Here is a 24,777-nt window from a genome sequence, read left to right as displayed (position 1 = left end):
TCTTCTGTATCACGCTCTGTCTCCGCCGTGGTGTTGAGCACTGTCAGCACACTGGGTACATACTCCAGTGTCCTACACAAACAAAATATAAGCATGATACCGGTGAGTCAGAACGTGCAACAATCAGCACAATACTGACTGATGTGATACCGGCATTCAACTGCTGTCGGTGTGCGCATTCTAGACGTGATGCAGCTAAACATCAAGTCGTTGTGCCCCTACTGAATTTTGCTAACGCACGTGACTACTGGAAACCATATGCATGCACATGTACATACATCAGCTATTTAGTTTTGGCTAAACTGGAACCCCCCTGTAGAGATGTCTGGATCTGGATATTTGTATTGTATTCTATTATTTTACTTGGGCATTCCCGGCAGGCCCTACGGCCGTCTGACCGGGTGCCCGAGGTGAATGTATGTATTGACTTCCTGGCAAAATGAATTAGGGATGTGATCAGTGCGAAGGGATTCAGGCAGCGCATTCAAGCGGTCAGCACCAAGGAATGGAATAGACTTGTGTCCAGTTTGGGTAAAGAAAGGAAATTATTGGCTCATTCATTCAATGACGTCTTGTTCTAACAATTCGCCATGGGGAGTGTCAGCTGAAACAAAATCCACATCCACTCCAACTGACGACACTGCAGCCACCAGAGTAATATATTTCTAGGCACTCACAGCGGCGCGATGATCTTCATGTCTCTTCTTTCTCCTGTTGCTAACCACACTGCGCAAGCTCAGGGTGAGTCCAGGTTGCTCTGTGAGTGAAAATGTAGCGATTACAATCATTGATCGTGTGACGGCAGCCACCGGCGTAGCGCATTTCTAGGCACTCACAGCGGCGTGATTATCTTCACTGTCTCTTCTTCCCCTTGTTGCTAACCATAATAGCAAGCTGAAGGCGAGTCCAGGCCGGACATTCCCTGGTTCCTTGGCGCTCTCAACAGCCAGTACGAAATCTCGGCCAGCACGGGACCGATGGGATTGATTCAGGACATCACCGGGCCTCTCTCTCCCAGCATCAGCGAAGGATTCGGATTCTGTGAGTGAAAACGTGAAAACCCGCTAATGTGCATGTACCACAAAACATTCGAGTACGCACGCACGCACACAGACACACACACGCACGCTTGCATGCACACACAAGTACACGTGCAGGCAGACACAGACACACACATGCTGGCATGCACATACACACACACACACATACAGTACCACTGCTAGGATCTATCTTCTCAACCACAACGGCCGGGGGGGGGGGGGGGGTTCTTTGCCGACAAAGCATACCTTAGTGATAGAGCATCGCTGGCAATAATCGAGGGTCCCCGGTTCGAGTCCTTGTGCTGTTTTTTTTTCTTCTTCAGTATTTTTCCTATTGTCAACTCCCTCAACCTTATGAACAGCCAGTTGTATTCTCATTGTATCTCAATAACTGGGTGTGAGGTTAAGCATATCGTTTGTCAGCATGAGATCTGCATATAAGCCGATGACCAATGTATCAGCTAGCAATGTGGATATAGGCCATTGACCAATGTATCAGCTAGCAATGTGGACATAGGCCGTTGACCAATGTATCAGCTAGCGATGTGTATATAGATCTATGACCAATGTATCAGCTAGCGATGTGTATATAGATCTATGACCAATGTATCAGCATGAGATGTGGATATAGATCTATGACCAATGTATCAGCTAGCGATGTGTATATAGATCTATGACCAATGTATCAGCTAGCGATGTGTATATAGATCTATGACCAATGTATCAGCTAGCGATGTGTATATAGATCTATGACCAATGTATCAGCTAGCGATGTGTATATAGATCTATGACCAATGTATCAGCATGAGATGTGTATATAGATCTATGACCAATGTATCAGCTAGCGATGTGTATATAGATCTATGACCAATGTATCAGCATGAGATGTGTATATAGATCTATGACCAATGTATCAGCTAGCGATGTGTATATAGATCTATGTACAGTCAAACATGTAACTAGCGACCACCCCTTGGGGCCAGAGAAAGCGGTCTTTAGTGGCAGGTGGTCCTTAGCTAGAGGTTTGCACCGCGCAACCATAATGTGAATGTGAGACCGTCCGTGCCTGGCAAAGTGGTCTGTAGTACCACGCTGGTCGCTAGTCACGGTGGTCTTTAGTTACAGGTTTTACTGTAGTACCAGGCTGGTCGCTAGTCACGGTGGTCTTTAGTTACAGGTTTTTCTGTATCAGCATGCAATGCGGGGATATTGGCCAATGCCTCAAAATCAGCTGACCTTGCTTTGCTCTGGCACATTCCCGGCATGGACTTCTCAGATAACATTCCCCTTGGCAAAGGCGGCTGTCAGAAACAATTCTTGTATTAAAATGACAGAATTTATTTGCTCCTGGTATTGGCTCACCTTGGATTGTCATCTTTTTTCTTCCTTCCTTTCTTCCTGTCTTGCTTAGTCATTGATTAATTGATTCATTCTTTCTGTGTATGCATGTGTGCGTGTGCGCGTGTGCGTTTATGTGTGTCCACGTGCATGCTCGTGTGCGTGATTTTTCTGGCACCTCTGTGCGTCGTCGTCGTCGTTGTCCCTGCTTCCCGCAGATCACTTCGAGGGCGTAATGACACCCACGGGACCGTCGGAGTACATGGGCTTCTCGTTTGCATACCTATCCCCCGTCAGCGTCATTCTCTACACTATCGTTATCGGCGACAATGACGAGGTGCAGACCTTCCGCGTGATGGACAGTAACTCCAATGTCTACTTCCACGACAACTTCACCGCTACCAACAATTACGCAACTGTGAGTTGAGGATCGCTGTGCAATTGTCAGTATGTCTGTCCATTCGTCTGTCCGTCCGTCCATTCGTCTGTTTGTCTTTACGTTCGCATGTTTGCCCGTCCGCCGTCCATCTGTCTATCCATCCGTCCGTCTGTCTGTCCGTTTGTCCATCCATCCGCCTGTCCATCTGTCTGTCTGTCCATCTGTCTGTCTGTCCATCTGTCTGTCTGTCCATCTGTCTGTCTGTCCATCTGTCTGTGTGTCCATCTGTCTGTCTGTCCATCTGTCTGTCTGTCCATCTGTCTGTCTGTCCATCTGTCTGTCTGTCCATCTGTCTGTCTGTCCATCTGCCTCTCGGCTTGTTTCCTTCTAAGTCAGCCTCTCTGTCTACTAGTATCCGCCTATCCATTTTCCGACCGTCCATTTGCCTAACCGCCTGGTCTGTCAGAAGTGCAATGTTCATTGGAGTGAACAAGGGGTCCATGACTGGTATGCGACATGAGATGTGCTGGGGTATCAGGCATGATTGCCAACTCTCCACCAGAATTGCTGGACATGTCAACTCTCAGTGGCTTACCTACTTACCCATGCACTCATCATACACTCGTCGTACACTCACCATACACTCATCGTACACTCACTCACTCAGTTTCTCGCTCACTCACTCATTCACAGGGGCGTAGCTGGTCCGCCTTCTAGGGGGGTGCACGGCCGCATACAAAATATGTGTAGGATGGCGGTGCAGGTCATTCATGGTCATAACGCGCACGCTGAACCTAGGCCAAAACTTTTAGGGGGGGGGGGGGTGCACGTGCCCCCGCCACCCCCACCCCCGCCGCCCCATGCGAGCTACGCGCTTGCATTTCCTCACTCTCTCTCTCTCTCTCTCTCTCTCTCTCTCTCTCTCTGCCTCTCTCTGTGTGTGTTTGGTTTGTCTGTGGCACAGGCAACTATCAATGACTGGAACAGCACAGTGAAGAATATGCTGACGATGGGAAAGCTGTGGATCCAGGCCCTGGATGGCAGTGGTTCAGTGCTACTGCAGAGGCCACTCCGCATGAGCAAGCGATGTGAGTGCCTACTGCACTGTGTGCTTAGCCACCACAGCACCATGCCCTGAAGCAGCAGGACCTCAACAGCACCATGCCCTGAAACATATATGGACATGTGGACCAAAACACAGAGGGTATTCCCCTTGGTCATGTGACAAATTACGGGGTTGTGATCGATTCTAGCCTGGAGTTTGTTGTATGATTCACCCATCGGCCCATAACAGTATGATGAAGTACATGTGTGTGTGTGTGTGTGTGTGTGTGTGTGTGTGTGTGTGTGTGTGTGTGTGTGTGTGTGTGTATGTCTGTGTGTGTGTGTGTGTGTGTGTGTGTGTGTGTGTGTGTGTGTGTATGTGTGTGTGTGTGTGTATGTGTGTGTATGTGTACAGCATTCTCCGCCGCCCTCACACCAGCAACGACGGGCACAGGCAGTGGCTACGCTCAGTTCTCTCTCGATAGAGACGGCAGTCTTGTCTACAAGGTATGCGATGAGTGCTGTGTGTGTGTGTGTGTGTGTGTACGTGTGTGTGTGTACGTGTGTGTGTACGTGTGTGTGTGTGTGTACGTGTGTGTGTGTGTTGTGCTGTGCTATACTGTATGCTGTGCTGCATGTTAGGCATGTTCAAGGCCTAATGCCTACCGACTAGTCTATCAGTCTGTCTTTCTTCTACAAGAGTAAAGTGAATAGACGATAATGTAAACAGAGGCAGAACTACAGTGAACCCTGTCTAAGACGACCGCTCAAGGGACCTTCAAACCATGGTCTCTGTTACCAGATGGTCTCCTTATCCAGGGTCCTTTGGCTGGAAATAGCATCCCTGCATCCTGGTTGTAATGGTCTTCTAGGGTAGGTGGTCGCCTTATCCGAGTGGTCGCCTTGACGGGTTTGACTGTAGTGATGGAAACTTCACGTTTTGAACCTACCAGTCGCATTTTGACAGGGCCAAAGCGTGATTTTTTCGTCATCAGTTCCGTCTCTGTGTACCAGCGTCTAGTCAATCTCCTCTTGCCGGTGCATAAAACCTCTTTGATCGGATTCAGTTGCCAGTTTGTCATCAGATGCTGCATCTGCACCTTGATCCGTAGAGGATGGTGGCGTTCCTACGGATGTGCAAAACTGGGCCTCCAGCTGGGTCTCACGTGAACCGTGACATTTTTTTGTCATCGTTCTGGTCGCCAACTAACTCCGTCTATTTGTCTATCCGCCTGTTGGTCCCCCCCCCCTCCCTCCCTTCGTTTCCGTTTGTCCAATCTCTTCTATCCCCTAGGTCTACATGACAGGTCTACTAGGCCTGACGACTCCGCCGACACTCCGACTTGATGCCGGGTCGACCAGCAGCCAGCTCTTCTCCCAGCTGAGTGGAGTGATCTTGCTGGAAGCCAGTCACGGAACGTATTATGTGAGTTTAACCACTGCTGCACTGCCATGTGAGACTTGATGCTGTCTTCTGAAGCCTTCTCTGTGAAATTAGAGCACCATAATTATGTGCCGCATTCAGCGAAAAGAACCTGAGAGCTTCGATGAAAAAGTTGAGGGAAATGTCCGGAAAAAAACGTCCTTGAATATTTGATCATGAGTGCTCACGACCAAAAGTTCAAGGGCGTCGTTTTTAACAGTTCCCTCAACATTTTATCAAAGCTCTAAGTTTCGGCCCATTTCATCTTTTCAATTTGGTTGAAAAATTTCAGATCACAAACTGCTATGGGCTTTGACCAGTATAGGTTAAAGTACAGTGTGTTTAGGGACAACGTTTAGCATTTTTAACGTCCCTGGCATCCCCTTTGTGAAGAACTGTGCTGTGCCAATTTTGAATCCCCGCCAACGCCAATATGTGATTGTGTGTTTGCATCTGTGTGTGTGTGTGTGTGTGCCTGTCTGTCTGTTTGTCCGTCTGTCCGTCCGTCCGTCCGTCTGTATGCGTGTTTACGTGTGTGTGTGTGTGTGTGTATGTGTGTGTGTGTGTGTGATTGCGTGTTTGTTTGCATTCTTGCCCACACGTTCCCTCTGTTCGCAGGCCGAAGGTCGTCTGCTGCTCTCCGACTACACCACCCACACTGATATCTATCAGTTTTATCAGCTTTACACGTCTGGCAAGTGCAGCGTGTACACCACCAGTGGACTGGCTCTGCAAGGTCCCCTGGAGGCAGTCAATGCTGACGATACGGGAGAGTCGAGTATGTTTGTGTTGCGAAAATCCGGTCGAGTATGATTTACGCATGCTGTTGTATTTGGGTTCTTGTCTCGTAGAGTCCAGTGTCTGATGTCACATATGGTCTAACTGATCACGTGGGTCTCCCCGGGAGAGGGGAGAGAGATTCAAAAGGAATCCTGGAAAGATGGCCGCACTGCCAATCGCTTTGGGGTCCGGATAACCCACGTATGAGTGTATTAAAACTCTATTGATGGTGTTCTATCCCCACTGCGTAGTTGACCTTGCCACACTGCTCACTGGTTCCCAAGTCACTCCCAACGCCATGACGACATCCGCCGGCGGTGCCGGCGTCTTTGAGGTGCAGCAAGACGGATCGCTCCATTTCCACGTGAGTCGTTTGTGTCACTCCTGTTGTATGCTGCTTGGAATTGTGTATTGTTTTTGTTGCAACTTCGGACGGAAGTTTGCCTATCCTTAGAATCAAAAAAGGTTTTTCCACCCTTAGAGTTGAACCTTTGGAAAGTTTGATTCAAACAGGCCAGGACGTCAAGTCTATGTGGGCGTGCATGCGTGCGCATGCATGTGTGTATATTTGTGTGTTTATGTGCACCGACTTGTGCGTTACTCATGTACGTACACACGCCCGCTATGCCTGCGTAAATTGCAGCTCTCCATCCGCAACCCAACGAGCCCCATCGTCAATGCTTACCTGGCCGGTCCTGCCCCACGTGGACAAACGGGGCCGAAAGTCCTCGACCTGATGTCCTACCTAAATGGATTTACGGTAAGGTGGGGGGGGGGGGGGGGGCATATCGGACCGGAAGATAGCATTGTTATGTCGCCTTGGCGACATTACGGCACTCTGCTAATCCCGAAGACCTAGTTCTGTCTTTTTGTTTAGCTTCATTTTACTTCTCCATAGGCACGGGCATGATAATGTGAATAGATATCATACACATTCCCCTGAGGGCTTTAGAAAACTGGATGAGATATCGAAGAAGTGTGCTGACACTCCTTTGAGGGTTTGTAAAACTCTGTACCGTACGTCAACAAACATTCATCGCATATTTATTTTCGGCTATTTTCGGCCTGGTCATGTTTGGCCGAAAATGTGTTGCGGCGGAAATTTTGTTTTGCAAGGTTCAGCGTGACAGTGTATACAGGCGACAGCAGTACAGACCGAAAAGTTGATTAGGCTGAAATGGGGTTTTAGCCCTGGGAGGCCGAAATTTGAATGGGCCGAAAATTTGTCGCTTTACAGTCACCGCTCTTTGACTGCTCTGACCGCCAAAGTGCCGGTTACAAGGACTTGGTTGCTGCCGTGTTAATCACCATTGTGTTCGACAAGGAAGGTAATCGTACGAAAAAGGCCTCGTCGAAACGATATGGTGTCTGTGCTTCGTGCGCTGATTTGTTTCCCTCCAGCCAAGACTCTATCAAAACTCTATGAGAACACAAAGCTCAGTTTTAAGTTGTGCTGACATTCCCGTTGTGTAACGCTGTGTTTGTCTTTCATCACCTGCTCAGATCCACGGTTTCTTCCTGAGCAAGAACGCCTCGTTCTTCCGCGAGCTCCTGGCCGGCCATTACTACATCGTCGTGGGAACGCAGACAAACCCGAACGGAGAGCTGCGCGGCCAAATCCTGGTGCAGCGGCAAAGTGAGAAAGCCAGCAATGCTGGAGAATTTAGTTGTTTCTGTACACTGTATTTATAGTGTTGATCAAAACAGGCATCAGACAATTAGCAATGGACCCACTTGGGGAGTAAACATTTGAAGGTTGATGTGGAAAAGTAGAGACAAGAAAAGTAAGGAAGAACGAAAGGAAGTGAAGGTTTGATAACCGCAATCCCTAAGACAAGCTGAATTGACATATTGATTGCAGTTATCAAATTACTGTCTCCTCGCCGTTTGTTTAAAGCAAAGGTTGTTTCTTACTGAATAGATTCCACTCCAGTGAGCGATGGAAACCCCTACGCAGCTGATAATGTATAATAGCCATAGCCCCATAATAGCCAGTCTGTGCACAGTACAGTGGAAGGAAACCGTGCGTTTCAGAAGGTGCTGGTGGAAATTACAGCCAATGCTAGGAACATTCCGAAAGGTGGGACGAAGTGGGTCAGGGATGCCTGGCAAGTGCTTTTCCCCTCTCTTTATGTTCGTTTCTCTGTGTGTGTGTGTGTGTGTGTGTGTGTGTGTGTGTGTGTGTGTGTGTGTGTGTGTGTGTGTGTGTGTGTGTGTGTGTGTGTGTGTGTGTGTGTGTGTGTGTGTGCGTGTACGTGTACGTGTGTATGTACGTGTGTGTGTGTGTCTGTATCTGTGTGTGTGTACGTGTGTGCAGCCTACACCGACATCCTGCAGCCCAGCGGGCCGATCACCAACATGGCCGGCACAGTGCGCTTTGAGCTGGACGACTTTGGTCTCATGCACGTGCAGGTCGTGTACCTTATGGGTAGTCAGCTGAGCGCTGCAGGCCAGAACCTCAGTAGTATCATCATGACCGATGCAGAGAACACCTTCTCCACCGATCTCAGCCGCTATATCGGTCACAGCAGCGTGGTGAGTGTTTGTGCTGGGGCGTTATTATTGCTTGTTTCTAGTGAGAACCAGACGCACACACACACACACACACACACACACACACACACACACACACACACACACACACACACACACACACACACACACACACACACACACACACACACATACACACACACCTCAGACCTGCCCATCGTAGAAGCGATGATAGCGAACAGCTATGTTAGACATAGCAACTTGTGCTGGGATTACACCATTCAACAGCTTGCAAAGCTGATGAATTGACCGCCACTAATTTTAGCCTGGTATCCCGCCACACAGCTGTTTGAAGTGACTTTTTCTGGCCAGTGAATCCCAATTTTTTCAATTTTTCATTTTTCCATACACACGCACATACACACACCTTGAACCTTGAAACTGCCACCTAAAGGTGATGCAGTGCCTCAAAGAGGCAAGGAGGGCAGAGTTACTTCTTGCATTTGTGTTGAGCCAGGTACTGGAGACGTGTGAACTTCCGAGAGCAGGTCGGGCATGGGATGGTGCGGCGCTCAGAGCCAGAGCTGCATGTTCTGCGGTTGGAGTTGCAGTTGTGCCGGCGGTGCCCAGCTTTGCTCCGGAAACAGCGGTCACAGGTGTGGCAGTGGTAATGACATTGGCTGCAATCAGGTGGGCGAGGTGCAACAATCTCTGGAACTGGAGCGTCACCAAGACTGGGAGAGCAGCTGTGCACAGCAAATCCACCTCGGCTAGCAAACCAACGATGGCACGTTTCGCACAACACAGCACCGGCCTGTTCATGGATCGGCTTCAGTCGCTCTTCCCTGCATTTGTGCCGCCGAAGTCCGCTTTCACTGGCGAAGAGTCGCTCACAGATCGCACAACACACTGACTTGGCTGTCGTTTCAAGGCGTAAGCGCCGTGCAACAATAGCATCCGAGATGGACTGGATCCACTCGCCACGTTCAGCTGCGAGGTCGTACCAACCGGTGTCACATACACACACACACACACACACACACACACACACGCACACACACACACATACATGTGTAGGAGTTGCATCATTTGATAGAAAGTATATTTTTCACAGTTGGGGGTGTTTCTTTTGTAGAGCTTGAGTGGATATAGATTTTTAGGTTATAGATTCTTAGGTTCGAACCCCAAGATGGGCAAGATGGGGGCAGAGAGGATTGTATTTCTCAGCTTGAGGGATTTGAAAAGAAGGGGAGAGACAGTGCAGAGAGATAGAAACTGAAAAGAAGGGCAGTTTTGAATGTGTACAAAACAAAATGGAAATGCCGTGAAACATGTAACCAAGGCAACCGCTCAAGGGACTTTCGAAACGTGGTCACTGTATCCAGGTGGTCTCCTTATCCAGGTGGTCTCCTTATCCAGGTGGTCTCCTTATCCAGGTGGTCTCCTTATCCAGGTGGTCTCCTTATCCAGGTGGTCTCCTTATCCAGGTGGTCTCCTTATCCAGGTGGTCTGCTTATCCAGGGTCATTTGACTGGACATATCATCCCTTGGTCCTGGTTTCAGTGGTATTCTAGGACAGCTGGTCGCCTTATCTAAGTGGTGGCCTTAAGAGATTTTACTGTACGTCTTTTTTTACACACTCAGCACATTAACATCTGTATCTTGCTAGCCTCGTTGACATGCCACACTAACGTAAGGAAACATCTTCTCTCACTCTCTCACTCTCTCTCTCTCTCTCTCTCTCTCTCTCTCTCTCTCTCTCTCTCTCTCTCTCTCTCTCTCTCTCTCTCTCTCTCTCTGTGTTTCTGCAGATTCGCGGCACGTTCCAGCCCACGGCTCAGCACATCTACGCGCTGTCCCATCGGCGCGTGCGCGTCAACCTGGCCTCTTGCTCCACATGCGCCGCCACACTGACCGGCACTCCCAGCCAATTCAAGAATCCTGTCGTGCGCAATGGACCACCTGGTAAGGGCAGAGGAGGAGGAGGAGGTGTTCTAGAAGACGAGTAGTAAAACTGTCCATTCAAGCTCTGCAGGAGAAAGCATGTCGCTCAAGGCTAGCACCCACAGCGATGACGTTGGTTGACATTTTTGCATGACGAATTGGGGGAGAAATTTCACACCTAAGTTCACCGTGCACTGTACTGACTTCAAACCTGAGATAATTATAAGTTGCTAAGATTTAACATCTTGAAACCTGGCTGGTTTGGTAATTTTTTAAAGATGTTCACCGCTCTTTAAAGCTGGCCTGTTTTGCTTCCTCTGTGTGTGTGTGTGTGTGTGCGTGCGTGCGCATGTATTTGATGGTAACGTATGTAGTGATCTACCATTCATTGCTGAGCGGCGCATCAAGACCCACGGTACTCACCTCGGCTACTGGTGCCTGCGTGTTCGCACTGGACACCAATAACGACCTGCACTACTTTATCAAGGTAATATCTCAACACGTACATGCACAGGCAGGCACTGCTGTAGCCATGCTGCTGTCAATGGCGGGGGGGGGGGGGGGGGGGGTAGCCATGCTGTCAAGAGGGGGGGGGGGTAAGTTTAAAGCCATGCTGTCAAGGGGGGGGGGGGGTAAGTTTAAAGCCATGCTGCCAAGGGTGGCGGCAGGGGTACGTTTACAATGATAAGCTTTAATATAGTGTGGTTTTTCGTCGGTCGCATGGCCATTTGAAAAAGCCATGTTGGTTCCAACTCCACTCAGCCCGTGCATCTATGGGTCACGTGATATCGGCCATGTTGATTCCACTGCCCACATGTCATGATCACTTTCTGCACAAATTTAGTCACATGACAAACTGATGTGAATATACACATGGCATGCCCCCTCCGTGATGTACGTTGGAAGATGTGTGCGGGTACTTTGTTGCGGCTAGGATACGGATATTTGTATTTATTTGTATTTATTTGTATTTATTGTTTAAAGGACTTCCCAAAGGCATAGCCTATATCAGAGGGGATCTCCTAACGTTAATATGCAGAACTGGGATGACGGAGCTTTACCCTGCTTTAAGTTGTGTGTGTGTGTGTGTGTGTGTGTGTGTGTGTGTGTGTGTGTGTGCGGCGCTCAGACGTACGCTCTCGACACGGCCGTCAGCTCCATCCTGATCCTGAACAGCACCAATCAAGCTCAGTTTGCCGTGCCGATCGCCAACTATGACATTGGATTTGGATACGTAAGCGTGTTGACCATAATGGGACACATATATACCACGAATAGTGCTGTTCCAGGCGCTTAGCCATGGTTGGCTATAAAAACCCTGCAATCGCCACGCAAAGTGGTCATTGGCTACCCCAGCCATGTATTGCTTGGAATAAAATAAATAAATAAATAAATAATAAATAATAGCCTATAGGGATAGTGACTGCGTTGTTCTCACACCACCTAGCTGTCGTGTGTTGCATTCTACACATCACTGCATGTGTCGTACTCACACCTTCATGATGTGGTACATTCACACTGCTGTCTGTCATAGTCTCTTGTCACAGTCAGACCTCGCTTATCCGGTCCTCTTTTAGCCGAATCCCTCGCCATCCGGAAGAAAATTGTTGGTCACCTATTTACAGCATACGTCATGCATACATACAGTATGTGTGTTCGATTATCCGGTTCCCTCGCCTATCCAGATATTTCTGTGGAAATCGGATGTGTGCGCTTAAGTGAGGCCTGCTTGTATTCCAGTTATCCGGCAGTACATTCTCGCCAGCTCACTACATAGCCCGCATGGGGCATCGGGGCTCGTGCACCCCCCCCCCCCCCCCCCCCCTAAAGATGTCAACATAGCTTCAGCATCATGCACGTTATGACCCTGATGGCATGCACCAGTCATCCTACCCACAATGATAGTACAGCTAGCGGCTGTGCACCACTCCAAGAGGTGGATCAGCTTTGCCCCTGTGTTCTATCATTGGATGTTGGATATGTAAGTGTGCTGAACATGTTCACAATCATGAGAAGCATGTATACAGTGAAAACTGCCTAAGACGACCGCTCAAGGGACCTTCAAAACGTGGTCTTTGTAGCCAGGTGGCCTCCTTATCCAGGGTTATTTGACTGAGAATAGCATCCCTTGGTCCTGGTTGTAGCGGTCCTCTTGGACAGGTGGTCGCCTTATCCGAGTGGTTGCCTTGACAGGTTTTACTGTACTCGTGACTATTGCCGTTACTCTATCATTGAACAATATCCCTAGTTCGTTTGGATAGAATTTCGAAATTTTGAAAAATGCTACCACCCGCCAGGGCACTTGTGTGAGTGTGTGGTGGTGGGCACAATTTGGGCTACCTGGTAAGGGAGAGTTGTGCTTCTGTCCCCAAAGCCCGTCTCGATAAGACGATTGTATGGACATGTTTGTATGTGGATTGGGCTTGGTTGTGGCTGCAGGTTGAGGGGACTTTCCCCAAGCTGTCCACTTACCAGCTGGACCAGCTCAACTCGGCAGAGTGGCTCGTCGTCGTGGTTACGACTGGATATCCGTTTGGAGAGCTAGTCGGATCGATTGTTCTCGACCAGCGCAGTAAGCCTATTTTTGATATGCTGTTGATTTGTGTGTGTATGTGTGTGTGTGTGTGTGTGTGTGTGTGTGTTTGTGCATGCGTGTGTGCGTGTGTGTGCGTGTGTGTGTGTGTGTGCGTGTGCGTGAATTGACTGTTTCCGCAGCCCAGTATGTTAAAAGATTTCCATGATAGCTATTATTGTCACCCATTCTTATTAAAAAAAAAATGATTCATAAACTTTTCCCGCTTGCATCTTTCCCCTCAAACCAATGAAAACGTTTTTTATACATTTTTTCATCTTATGAAATTTTTCATTGCATGATTGTTTCATGGTATTATGCCGGCATCCATTGTTTTATTTATCGCACTGTCATATGCTGCTCTCCTTGACTCTGTTTTTTCCTCAGCCGAGACGGCCACACTAACATCGGGTTCTTCCAGCCCAACGGGTGGAGCGGCGTGGGCAACGCTATCCTTTGACTACTCTGGCGGTGCCCGTGTCCAGTGGCAGATCCAAGGACTCTCCGGACCTCTAACCCAGGCGAACTTTGCCGACACGCAGACGACCCCGATCGGAGCATCGCTTCTGAACACCGTTGTTCAGTCGCACGTGAGTTGTTGTTCTGATGTTGATGCATGTACAGTCAGACCTCGCTTATCCGGTCCTCTTTTATCCGGATCCCTCCGAGCCATCTGGAAGAAAATTGTTGGTTACCAATTTATAGCATACGCCATGCATACATACAGTATGTGTGTTCGATAATCCGGTCCCTCGCCTATCCGGGTATTTTTGTGAAAAACGGATGTGTGCGGTTAAGCGAGGCCTGACTGTATTGGGCTTTTGTGCTGGGTTCCGTGTCCTCTCAGTTGTGTATTGCGGGTGAATGTGTGTGCCGCGTGTCTCTGCCTTACCCACCGGATGGCTGACAGGATTGAATCCCCCTCTCCTCCACGCCACGCCACTCTATCTCTCTCCAATCTCTCTCGCACTCTCGGCAGCCGGCCAGATCCAACCCCAATGAAGAACGCGTTTAAATGTTTTGATGGATCGATGTGTGCTTCGCCCGAATCCTTACACTTGGAGCTTCAGTAATGAGTCATTTGTAATAGCATGTGGCTGTGTGCATCTAACTTGACAAATGTTTACTGGTAGATATGTACAGTGTGGATCATGCAAAATGTCGATCGTCAACTAATCTGTGTGTGCGTGTTTGTTTCCCTTTCCGTATTTGTGTGCGTGTATGTGTGTATGTGTGTGTGTGTGTTTGCGTGCATTTCACCTGTCCGGTCTGCGGAACACACAGTCTGTCATGGCGCTGTACGGCCAGTCCCCGAAGTGGTACCCACTGCTGGGGCGCTACAGCCTGCAGCTTCGTCTCGGCACACAGGCCAATCCTGGCGGAGAACTCAACGGCTTCATGAGGCCAAACGTCACACCACAAGACTGTAAGTTGGTAGTGGCGTACACCTGCTTTCACACCTGTGGGTGTGTGTGTGTGTGTGTGTGTGTGTGTGTGTGTGTGTGTGTGTGTGTGTGTGTGTCTGTGCTTGTCTGTGTCTGTGTGCATGTGTGTGTTTGTCTGTGTGCATGTGTGTATGTGTCTGCATCTATGTGTGTGTGTCTGTCTGAGCATCCATCTCCATGTCTGTGCCTATGTGCCCTCATGTGTGTGTGTGTTTGTGTGTGTATGTGTGCGTGTGTTCATTTCACACCACGTCTGTTCTTGCAGTGCAATACCGTGCGCTTCTCTCCGGCTTCGGAGTGGGAACTGTGGACGGATCGGTGAAGGCCTCGGCAACATCGGCCGTCGGAAAGACGACGTTCTACTACGATGGTAATCCTTGGTTTCTCAACACCAGTCCTCCTCTTTCAATCCTACAGTCCATTCACCAAACCTGGGCCCATAGATTTTTCACCGTCTCACTTCCTTCTTTTTCAGGATCGTGAAGTCGATGACTTCTATATTATACCCGATATTTTAAGCCTGAGATAAAGTGGATCACTGGTTCCAGTCCTGGTGATGACTGTCAATCTTTTCTTCAGACTTTTCCCGTTTGCATCTTTCCCCCAAACCAGTGAATAAAGTGGATACGGTGAAAAAAATTATCAGAATATGTGCAGAAAGTATTTTTTTCCAACCAAATACAATGTATTGTTAGTGTGTCGGCAAGGGCCCCGCCCCCGTTTGGCGAATGGACTGTAGTCTTGTGTTGGGGTAGTTGTTGTATTCTCCCGCATGGCCGATCTCATGGCTGGCGAGCTGGACAGAGCATGGATCTTGCAATCGAGAGGTTTTGTGTTTGCTTGCCATTGTGTATGAAAAGCCTCTGTTGAAAATTTCGCCATTGGTCGAGAGATCGTCGAGTTGCACACTCTTACTCCCATTGGCAGAACCGTGCATAACCAGCCATACTCTTCGTACTGAGTGCGTTCCATTATGCCTGCTAATCGATTCGCGCTATTCACATCACGCCATGTGGATAGGGTGAATGGATTTCGGATCGATTCCAGTGCTCAGGACGTGAAATCGAACGGCGAGATTCCATTCATGAATCGATTCAAGTGCGTAATCGAAGCCCGCGTACAGTGCAGGCCTTGTAATGTTCTGCAGGTTGTTCCCGGGACCTGTAGGAGTATGAGCGTGTGTGTGTGTGTGGGGGGGGGGGGGGCATCTGAAATAAAGTTCCTTGCCTTTTGCCGGGGAAAGCAAAGCCAATGCACAATGTAATGGCCGCATACTCTTGACTTCTAAGTTGCTGAAGAAGGACGTCTTTGCTTTCACCAATTTCAAAAATGTACTTGCAGGAAATGGTATCCGTTACAACATGGCTCTCTGGGGCTTGTCAGGACCGCCCAAGAACATCAGCCTCTACGTCGGAGGTCCAGTGGGATATGCTTCCAAGATGGCTCCCGTCTTCGACTTCATGCCAACCTTCGACGGTGCAAATGTAAGTAGCGTGTTTGTTAGGGATTGTGTGTGTGTGTGGGGGGGGATACGTGAGTGTGCATGTGTGCGTATGTGTGTGTGTGTGTGTGTGTGTGTGTACATGCACGCCTGCACGCTCGTATGTGCGTGCATGATAATGTTACATCATTACTTACAGAAGAAATTTCAATCCTGATAATGGTTTTTGCCAAAAAGCAAATATTGGCTTGGTGTTTGTGTTTCAATTTTTCCTTGTGTGTGTGTGTGTTCACGTGCACTCGTATGTGTGTGTGTGTGTTCCTGTGCACACACGTGAATATTCCTGTTCAGGCTAACGGCATCATTCCCAACGTTAGCCGTGACATGCTGGTCTCCATTGGCAACGGAACGGCATACGTCCTGGTCACTACCGACAAGTACCCGAGCGGCGAAATCCGAGGCAACGTCGAACTGGAGTTCAGAGGTGAGTAATGGCGTGCTGGCCGTATCACACTGGTACACTTGTCTATGGCTAAACAGACCACACTGTATAGTAATGTATACAGTTCATTAGCCATTGCCAATACCATTGTTACCAATAACTGTACAGCATAATCTGGTTTAAGCGACCACCCCACCCCCTCGGTGCAAGCAAAAGCGGTCGTTAAAGCCAGGTGGTCTTTAGAACCAGGTCTCACAGTGTCTGCGTAGAGCTGTCGGTGCATGGAAAGACGGTCGTTAAGAGCAGGTGGTCGCTAAACCCAGAGGTCGCTCACACCAGGTTTTACTGTACTTCGAGTACGAAGAAAAAGATTTGTATGACTGCAGCGTACTGTACATCAACAAATATTCGGCGCATGTTTATTTTCGGCTATTTTCGGCCTGGTAATGTTTAGCCGAAAATTTGTTGCGGCCGAAATTTTGTTTTCCAAGGTTCAGTGTGACAGTGTATGGAGGCGGCAGCAGTACAGGATGAAAATTTGATGCGGCCGAAATGGGTTATAACTTATAACCCTGGGAGGCCGAAATTTGAACGGGCAGAAAATTGGTAGACTTACAGTACTTGTGAAAGAGCAGGTCTGCTCCTCACCACCTTGTATTTTTATGAAGCTGCCGAGCAAGCCCACAGCAATGTATGTATGGATTGCATTTAAACAATGGCGAGGAGACAATAATTTTATAACCGCGATCAATAAGACAAGCTGAGTCGACATTTGTGTACACTTTGTTCATGCAATGTAAAACGGTGGAGACAATGTGCAATAAAACCATGAAAATAGGAAGAAAAAGTGTAGAGAAAATTTGGATCCAAACAAGTTTTCGTTATGTGAGGATTTTATTCAATTTTCTTTATTCTAATTCACAAGTACACACGGGCTACAAGCCAAATTGCATGGAAGCGAATGTGATAATGGAGTTTAAGAAAGGGGTGTAGGGGGGGGGGGGGAGAAAGGGAAATCCTGTATACATCACAAGTTGTGCAGCAATAGGCTTTGTGTTTGAATATCTAAAAGTATTCTTTCTAGACGAAGAGTGGTGTATATGATTAATAAAGATAGAAATATGCACGATACTTTTCCAGACGTTTCGTTGTTCTAAGCAACATCATCAGTGGATAAAGAATTTTTTGATACCACAATGAGAGTGGCTAATCAATGGCTTGTCCACCAACTCTTTGTGTTTGAACTTGGTGTCTTTTCCTCCATTGCTGTGTTGCAGAGGTTGGCGTTCTGGCAACTCAGGCCAGTCCGTCGCTGTCCGCCGTTCCGACAAGCGGATTTGTGGTCGGCTGCAGATGCTATCTGACTGTTGTGGGTAAGGAGACGTGTGTGTGTGTGTGTGTGTGTGTGTGTGTGTGTGTGTGTGTGTGTGTGTGTGTGTGGAATCGATAGGTTGCGGGTTCGATTCCCGACGATTATGGTTACACACGTCTTTCTTCTCTTTCTCAGACTCTTCCTGACTTTTCTTTCACTATCCTGGGTGGTTACCAACAGCCAGTGCATGCCAGAGTATGTGGTGTGATGTGTGTGCGGGGAAAAATAAATAAAAAAAGACCAAAAAGTAGGGATTCACTGGCCAGAAAAAGCCACTTCATAGCTGTGTGGTGTAGACCAGGCTGAATAGTGGCGGTCTATTCTTCAGCCTTGCAAGCTGTTGAATGGTGCAATCCCAGCACAAGCTGCTATGGCTTCTGCTGTAGCATCGCTATCATCGCCTCCGACGATGGGCATCCAATGGTCCAATGGTGTGTGTGTGTGTGTGTCAATGTGTGTGCATAATTATGTGTGAATCAAAAAATTATGTTACTGAGCTTGCATACCAACACTAATACTTTGTCTCACCATATAGCATGTTTTAGCCTTGCCCGCTAACCTTCTTCTCTGCTACTCTCTTTCTCTGTAACATATACACCGGTGCGTGCATTGTCATGTGGATGCATGCATGTGCGAATGTGCACACACAAACACGCATGTACACACGCATGCACACACAAACACACACACACACACACACACAAACACGTACACACACACACGTACACAAACACGCACACACACACACACACGTACCCACACACACACAGGTCTGTACTGTGAAGTGCACAAGAACAACGAGACGGCCGTCATCACTAGCATTCATGTGTACGACGAGAGATCAGTATTCATCGCAGACCTCACCGATATCTATACATACTTTGTAAGTAGTTTTTGAACCCTTGCAGTTGCAGGGACATTCAGACAAGGCAAGTAGACCCAGTCAAGTACAATGTACCTTCTGACCCAGTCAAGTACTTTCTGACCCAGTCAAGTACTTTCTGACCCAGTCAAGTAACTTCTGACCCAGTCAAGTACCTTCTTACCCAGGCAAGTACCTTCTGACCCTGAAAGTGCCTTCGAATCTAAGACCCTGCCAAGTACCTTAAGGCCCTGCCAAGTACCTTATGACCCCGGCAAGTACCCTCAGACCGAGGCAAGTACATTCACGCCAAGGCAAAATACATTCAGACACAGGCAAGTGCCCTCAGAACCAGGCAAATACCCTCAGACCGAGGCAAATACTGTGCAGGCAGAAACTTTCGTCGGTCAATAATTTCGTCCAACTCCAAAGAAAAGGAGTTCGTCCGGTTGAAAATTTCGTCCATGGATCATAAGAGTGTTTTGTAAAGCTAGACAAATCGACATTTGTCCGGCATTTTATTTAATCCAAAAGCTCCTTGGACGAAAAAGACGAAATTAAATTCCAGACGAATATTTCTGCTTGTACAGTACCTCCATACCCTGACAGGTGTTTTCCCTTCCCTTTATTACCAGTACCTCTCCCTTCTTACCTCATACTCTTTAGGAGGGGGAAGTACCTGTATCAAGGAGAGGAGCAATCCCTGTGATAAGTACTAGGCATTCACTCACCTTTGGAGAATCCTCGAAATAAACCGCCAATGTCAAAAATACCCCGCAGGGCATTTTTTCGGGTGAAGGGCGGAATTCATGACGCACAATGTCTCTCTTTCATGACGCGCAATGTCTCTCTTTCTCTGCTGCCACTGTGTTTTTCGAATCTTTATTCTCACGATGGCCAGTGGCCAATAAGAGAAAATAGAGTGAGACTTACATCAAATGGATGGTTTGGAATGCTTGATTAACGGAAATGCATGATTAGCAGTGGGCAGACTAGGTGTACGGGTGAGTGTGGCTCGTGCCCGAGCAGATTGAGTTTTGTAGCAGGGATGAGACATTTTGCCTAAACCGGAATTTTTGCTTTGTTACCGAGGAGTTTGCCTTTTATTCGACAACAAACTGGGTGTCGGAAACTGGGTGATGCGGCACGGGATGAAGAACCCGAAGAGAGCAAGCAAAGAAAGCAATGGTGACAAATCCAGTCCAGCAACCCATCACTCCATTTTAGTTCTTCCTGTTGCGGTTGCCCTTGTATTTATTCTGCACGTTCAAGAGGCTTTGGTACATGGGGAAAAAGGTAAATAGGGAAAATAAAATAAAAATAACTAGGAGTTGCTTGCTTGCTGCTGGTGTTTTGTGCGGCACAGGGATCCTGGTTTTTCTTCCAGGCCAACATGGCGGATGTGGCCAACATGTACGCCGGCAAATATCACCTGGTCCTGGGAACCGCCAAGTATCCGGCTGGAGAGATCATCGGCAAGATTGTCGTCAGCCGTTTCCACTTCACCAACTACTACAGCAGTAAGTCACACAATAGGGAGCAGGCGCATGCGCCGGTGCCCTTCAAGGGGGGGGGGGTTCCGGGGGCCTCCCGCAGGAACATTTTAAAAAAATGAAGCAAAATCCTGCATTTTGAGCGAAAAAAGGGGGTTCCGGACACCCAGGAACCCATACGGGGCACGCGCCTGGGGAGGGAACACACAATTCATAGAAAAGAAGAAGGGCCAAAGAGCTACAAGTTACTCTATACTATCCACTAACACCACCAGTTACTTTACACGCAGCTCATGCGATAACATTGGACGACACTGACCAACGGTACTGATTGTAAAGTAACGGGTGGTGTTAGTGGATATTATACATGTACTGTAGAACGGGTAATTTTAGCGACGTAAAAACCCTAGCGAATTTAGCGATCGACTCATTTTCGCTAAAGTTTCAAGTCGCTAATCCGTTGAGACATTAGCGGTGCACTGGTGATCCGTGAGTAAAATCGCTGCAAATCGCTAAAATAAAACGTCGCTAACCGGTTGACAATGGGAAAACGCTAAAATTAATGGTCGCTAAAATTACCCGTTCTACAGTAACTTGTAGCTCTTTGATGTTTTTCTTCTTATAAATTAATCCTTCGCTCTCCACCCGAGTCTAATCATAAACACAATTCCCCGAGAAAAATACCCTGTACCACCGGTTCAAACGTGCCTGCCTCCCGTTCTGTCTTGCGAGCACACCACTATTGCACACCACTATTGCACACCACTATTGCACACCACTATTGAACACCACTATTGCACACCACTATTGCACACCACTATTGCACACTACCTTTGAACCGTTGCGATACTCCATAGTACCAGTCGGATGCTGTCTACCGCCTTCCCGAAGAAAACCTCCTCTGTGTTTTGTTCTAACGTTATTCATTGGCTGAGCGTTCTCTGCGTTGTACCACACGCTGCAATCATATTAGGCTATTTTCTACAATAATTTATTGTTTCCATTCGCTTCCATGTAATGGAGCGACACCGCCCGTTTGGTTCTGCGAATTCAAATACCTACCCACCTACCTACCTACCCACCTACCTGGACCATCTGTCTTCAAAACATGCTTCCCTCTATGCTATGGTATGGTATCAAGCAACATACTTAGCCATAAGTATATGCAAGGGAGTTGGTGTTCATTTGATTTAAGCACTGCGAACTGTCCATCATCTTGTTTCCCACCAATGCACAGCTAACTACCATGCTCTGTTCCGTGGACCTTCAAGCCGTGGTGGCGGATTCCTCAAGATGAACCGCGCCACCTCGTTCAACTATGAGTATGAGGTAGGGTGGTGTTGCTACTCACTCAGTTGCTAGATCACCATGATGTCATTACTACATCAGTATGATGTCACTGTTAGATCAACATGATGTCATTGCTCCATCTACATGATGTAAGCATATCATTGTCGACTATTTGGAAGTCATATACCCAGTTGGCGAGATTTGCACCCAACCTGAGCCGATGCCCCATGAATGGGGTGTTTATCCCCCCCCCCCCCCCCCAGGGCATTTACCCCAATGGAAAAAGGGACATTTGTGTGGTACAGCATGCTGATGGTTGTGTCTGTTCTCTGTTTTTGCCCAGGGTTATATTGATGGTACCATGCCAATGTCGTGCTCCCTTCTGCTCGGCGCTGCCGAAACGGTAGTGGCACAGCTCGGAGTCAACGGACCACAGGTGAGTGGGGAAAATTATTTTAGAATTCTCTTCTCTGGATTGCTGATGGCTGCACTCCTTCCAGCCTGCAGCAACAGCAAACAATACACAAGCAGAACGATTGCAGGAACGATGAGAACAGCCATTGAAAGACCTGCCTCTGTATACAGTAGAGTCAGACCTGACTTAACCGCACACTTCCGTTTTCCACTAAAATATCCGGGTAGGCGAGAGGGAACCGGATAATCGAACACACATACTGTATGTATGCATGGCATATGCTGTAAATCGGTAATCAACGATGTTATCATGTGACACGTGCTGTAATGTGATCCATGTTATGTCATGTGACCCGTGTTATCATGTGACCCATGTTATCATGTGACCCGTGTTATCATGTGACCCGTGATGTAATGTGATCCATGTTATGTCATGTGACCCGTGTTATCATGTGACCCGTGATGTAATGTGATCCACGTTGTCATGTGACCGCAGCTCAAAGGCACTGCACAGCTACCTGACAGCGTGTTCTCGTCAACCTTGAAAGTCTCTTGTCGAATGGCCGACTTCACGACGTGGGAGGGAACTGTCGTGCTGGTGGAAGAACGTAAGATCTTGTGGTATCTTGGATCACATTCGGAAATTTTCATTATCTTGCTGTACAGGATTGCTAGTGTTTGTCGTGTCATTCAACTCTGCTCACAGCGAAATGTTCGGTACACGGGATTCTTGGAGTTTTGATTCCAACCATTGATTATGTGTATCTCTCACCTGTGTAACATGTAGAAAAATCATTCTCTCTCTCTCTCTCTCTCTCTCTCTCTCTTTCTCCGTCTGTCTGCTGTTTGTTGGCAGGTTTCCTCGGATTGCTGAATGGTGGAGGTGTTGTTGGCTCACCGCAAGTCACTGCCTCGGCCGGTATTGTTGCCATGCAGACGGACATCAATCGCAATCTCCACTACACTGGACGCACCTTCAATGTCAGGTGAGCACAGCGCTCACAACAATTTTTGTTTATACCGATGTACATGTGCTTACGTATTAGATAAACCTTGTTTTTGTTCAAACATGTTGTTGGCTGACAGCATGTAACAACCGAACACTGTGTCCTCCATCTTGGCTCATGCTGTCAACCAACAAAATGTGCATACATCCTTGTGTGTACAATACTCACGCACTGAGCAATGCCTCAAGCAAGTCTTTTTGCGGGCGTTTCCCGGAGTTTCGTGTTAAAACACTCATCGTAGCTGATGAGTGCATTGAGAAAGACTTGGTTGTGTCATTGGCTGTGTGAGTATTGTACTACTGGCTATGTCCACTGGACATAGAGAGCACTATACGCAGCCTTAAGTGAATATCTTAAACACCTGTGTCTGTGTGTCCATGTGTGTATGTATGTGTGTTTAAAGGGGGGGGGGGGGGCGTGCGGACATCCCCATGTTACCACCCGTTTCTGTAACGGTATTATTAATTAATTTTTATCTTTTCTCAAACGGTTGCCTTGCAGTGCGGCTAGCTTTGGCTCAATGCAGATGGCTTTCTCAGATGGACCGCAGTTCTTCACGGCTAATGCAACCGGGGTGAGTTGTGCAATGTAAACATAGCGAGCGTCAGAAGTAGGGCTGAGTCGGGTAGCATTTTCTTCTGGTATCGGGTCCGGGTAGTTTTCCACGGGTAGCACGGGTACCCGATCGGGTAATGTTCCCATGGTAAGACCACAATGCACACCGGCCCCTTCCCTTACACACTGGGTTACGGTGGGTAGACATGCGTGAATTAGTTGCACACGTGCACTGTAGACCTCTCTCTCTACTCTTTCTACATGTCATCTGCGACTTCGGGTTTTTCGGGTACGATTCGGTACCCGTCTACCCGAGGTCCTCACGGGTAACACGGGTACCCGACTACCCGTGCACACCACTAGTCAGAAGACTGCTCCTGGGTCTTTGCTGGCTGTTCTAATTCTTATGGCCTTTTTTACTATTAACACATCCCTACCAGGCGCGTGCTCGGCGATGGGCACGGGGGGCACGTGCACCCCCCAAAAATTTTCAATCTGGGTAATTGCAATTGTAATGTATGCAAATATGCTCTAAAATTGAAGAAAGGTTGCAAACAAATTGCAGAAAATTGCCGGGGGGCTCCCCTCGGCTCCCGTGCACCCCCCTAGTTGGGGGGCCGAGCACGCCCCTGCCTACTGGGAAACATGTGAGAATTATGGATGCGAGCTGCCAAAGATGAAAGACTTCCCCGGGTGAGGGGCGTGGTTTGGTGTATTGCACCTGTCTCCGATCCATGTTAGCAACGCCATTGATCCGGTTTGGATTGGTATAATGGAGTGTAGACCTCTGTTGAAAGGACTCCAGTCTGTCACACGGTTTTCCAACTTACTGCTCTCAAACTTTGGCGCGGTTTGTCTGTGCAGACGCCGAGACCACCAAGGTCGACTGAGCAGCAGGGCCCCGCCACCACTTTCTGCATTCATTAGGGAGCATAGTGGACTTAGTAAAACAATCTGTGCTTTCTGTTCTGGGCCGACGCAGCCCGATAGCAACATCCCGATTAAAGGCTGGAATACTCTGTTCCGCGCTGCAATGTAGTTCTTTTCAGATTTCTTATGAAGTTTTCAATCACAAGCTGTGTGAAAGGTTGACACTCAAAATCGCATGTGGCAATGCAATTCGCCAACTTACTGCTCTCCAATTCTGTTCTGTCTGTTCTGGGCTGACGCAGTCCGACAGCAACATCCCGATCAGTACCGGAAAGCGTTTGAACGAGCTGTACGCTATGAACACCACCATTGACGTCCGACCGCCCAGTGGCTCCGTGGGCTTTGCACCCATCCTGCTGGCCGGTCGCGTCATTCCCTTCGGCCCGTTCCAGGACACCCTGAACTACCTCAGAGGCAAGCCAGCCACAACTGGTGAGTCTTACTCCACGGCTCTGTTATCTCAGTAAAGTCAAGTTAGCCGGATTCGCGGCCGCATCACCTGAGTTAGAATAT

The 24,777-nt window shown here is 48.2% G+C and overlaps 1 protein-coding gene across 1 annotated transcript in view; it reads left to right on the top strand.

Annotated features, from left to right (window-relative positions):
• Positions 1-24,777, top strand: part of LOC135823042 (uncharacterized) — a gene marked incomplete at its 5' end in the record, with an annotated part of 64,465 nt that overhangs the window by 380 nt on the left and 39,308 nt on the right. The window contains 28 exon segments of the mRNA XM_065335874.1: positions 891-1,041; positions 2,597-2,796; positions 3,722-3,845; positions 4,217-4,308; positions 5,096-5,227; positions 5,843-6,002; positions 6,256-6,368; positions 6,648-6,764; positions 7,508-7,640; positions 8,322-8,539; positions 10,309-10,462; positions 10,816-10,928; positions 11,571-11,675; positions 12,881-13,013; positions 13,401-13,603; positions 14,298-14,439; positions 14,724-14,828; positions 15,800-15,942; positions 16,251-16,383; positions 17,619-17,714; positions 18,484-18,596; positions 19,942-20,095; positions 21,306-21,397; positions 21,702-21,794; positions 22,269-22,380; positions 22,629-22,758; positions 23,281-23,353; positions 24,507-24,696. Coding sequence (XP_065191946.1) covers positions 891-1,041; positions 2,597-2,796; positions 3,722-3,845; positions 4,217-4,308; positions 5,096-5,227; positions 5,843-6,002; positions 6,256-6,368; positions 6,648-6,764; positions 7,508-7,640; positions 8,322-8,539; positions 10,309-10,462; positions 10,816-10,928; positions 11,571-11,675; positions 12,881-13,013; positions 13,401-13,603; positions 14,298-14,439; positions 14,724-14,828; positions 15,800-15,942; positions 16,251-16,383; positions 17,619-17,714; positions 18,484-18,596; positions 19,942-20,095; positions 21,306-21,397; positions 21,702-21,794; positions 22,269-22,380; positions 22,629-22,758; positions 23,281-23,353; positions 24,507-24,696 — 3,724 coding nt within the window.

Source organism: Sycon ciliatum, chromosome 8, assembly GCF_964019385.1.
Source record: "Sycon ciliatum chromosome 8, ocSycCili1.1, whole genome shotgun sequence".
NCBI classification, from domain to species: Eukaryota; Metazoa; Porifera; class Calcarea; order Leucosolenida; family Sycettidae; genus Sycon; species Sycon ciliatum.
The sequence above is the reverse complement of the archived record's forward strand: the minus strand, read 5'-3'. Positions and strand labels throughout refer to the sequence as shown.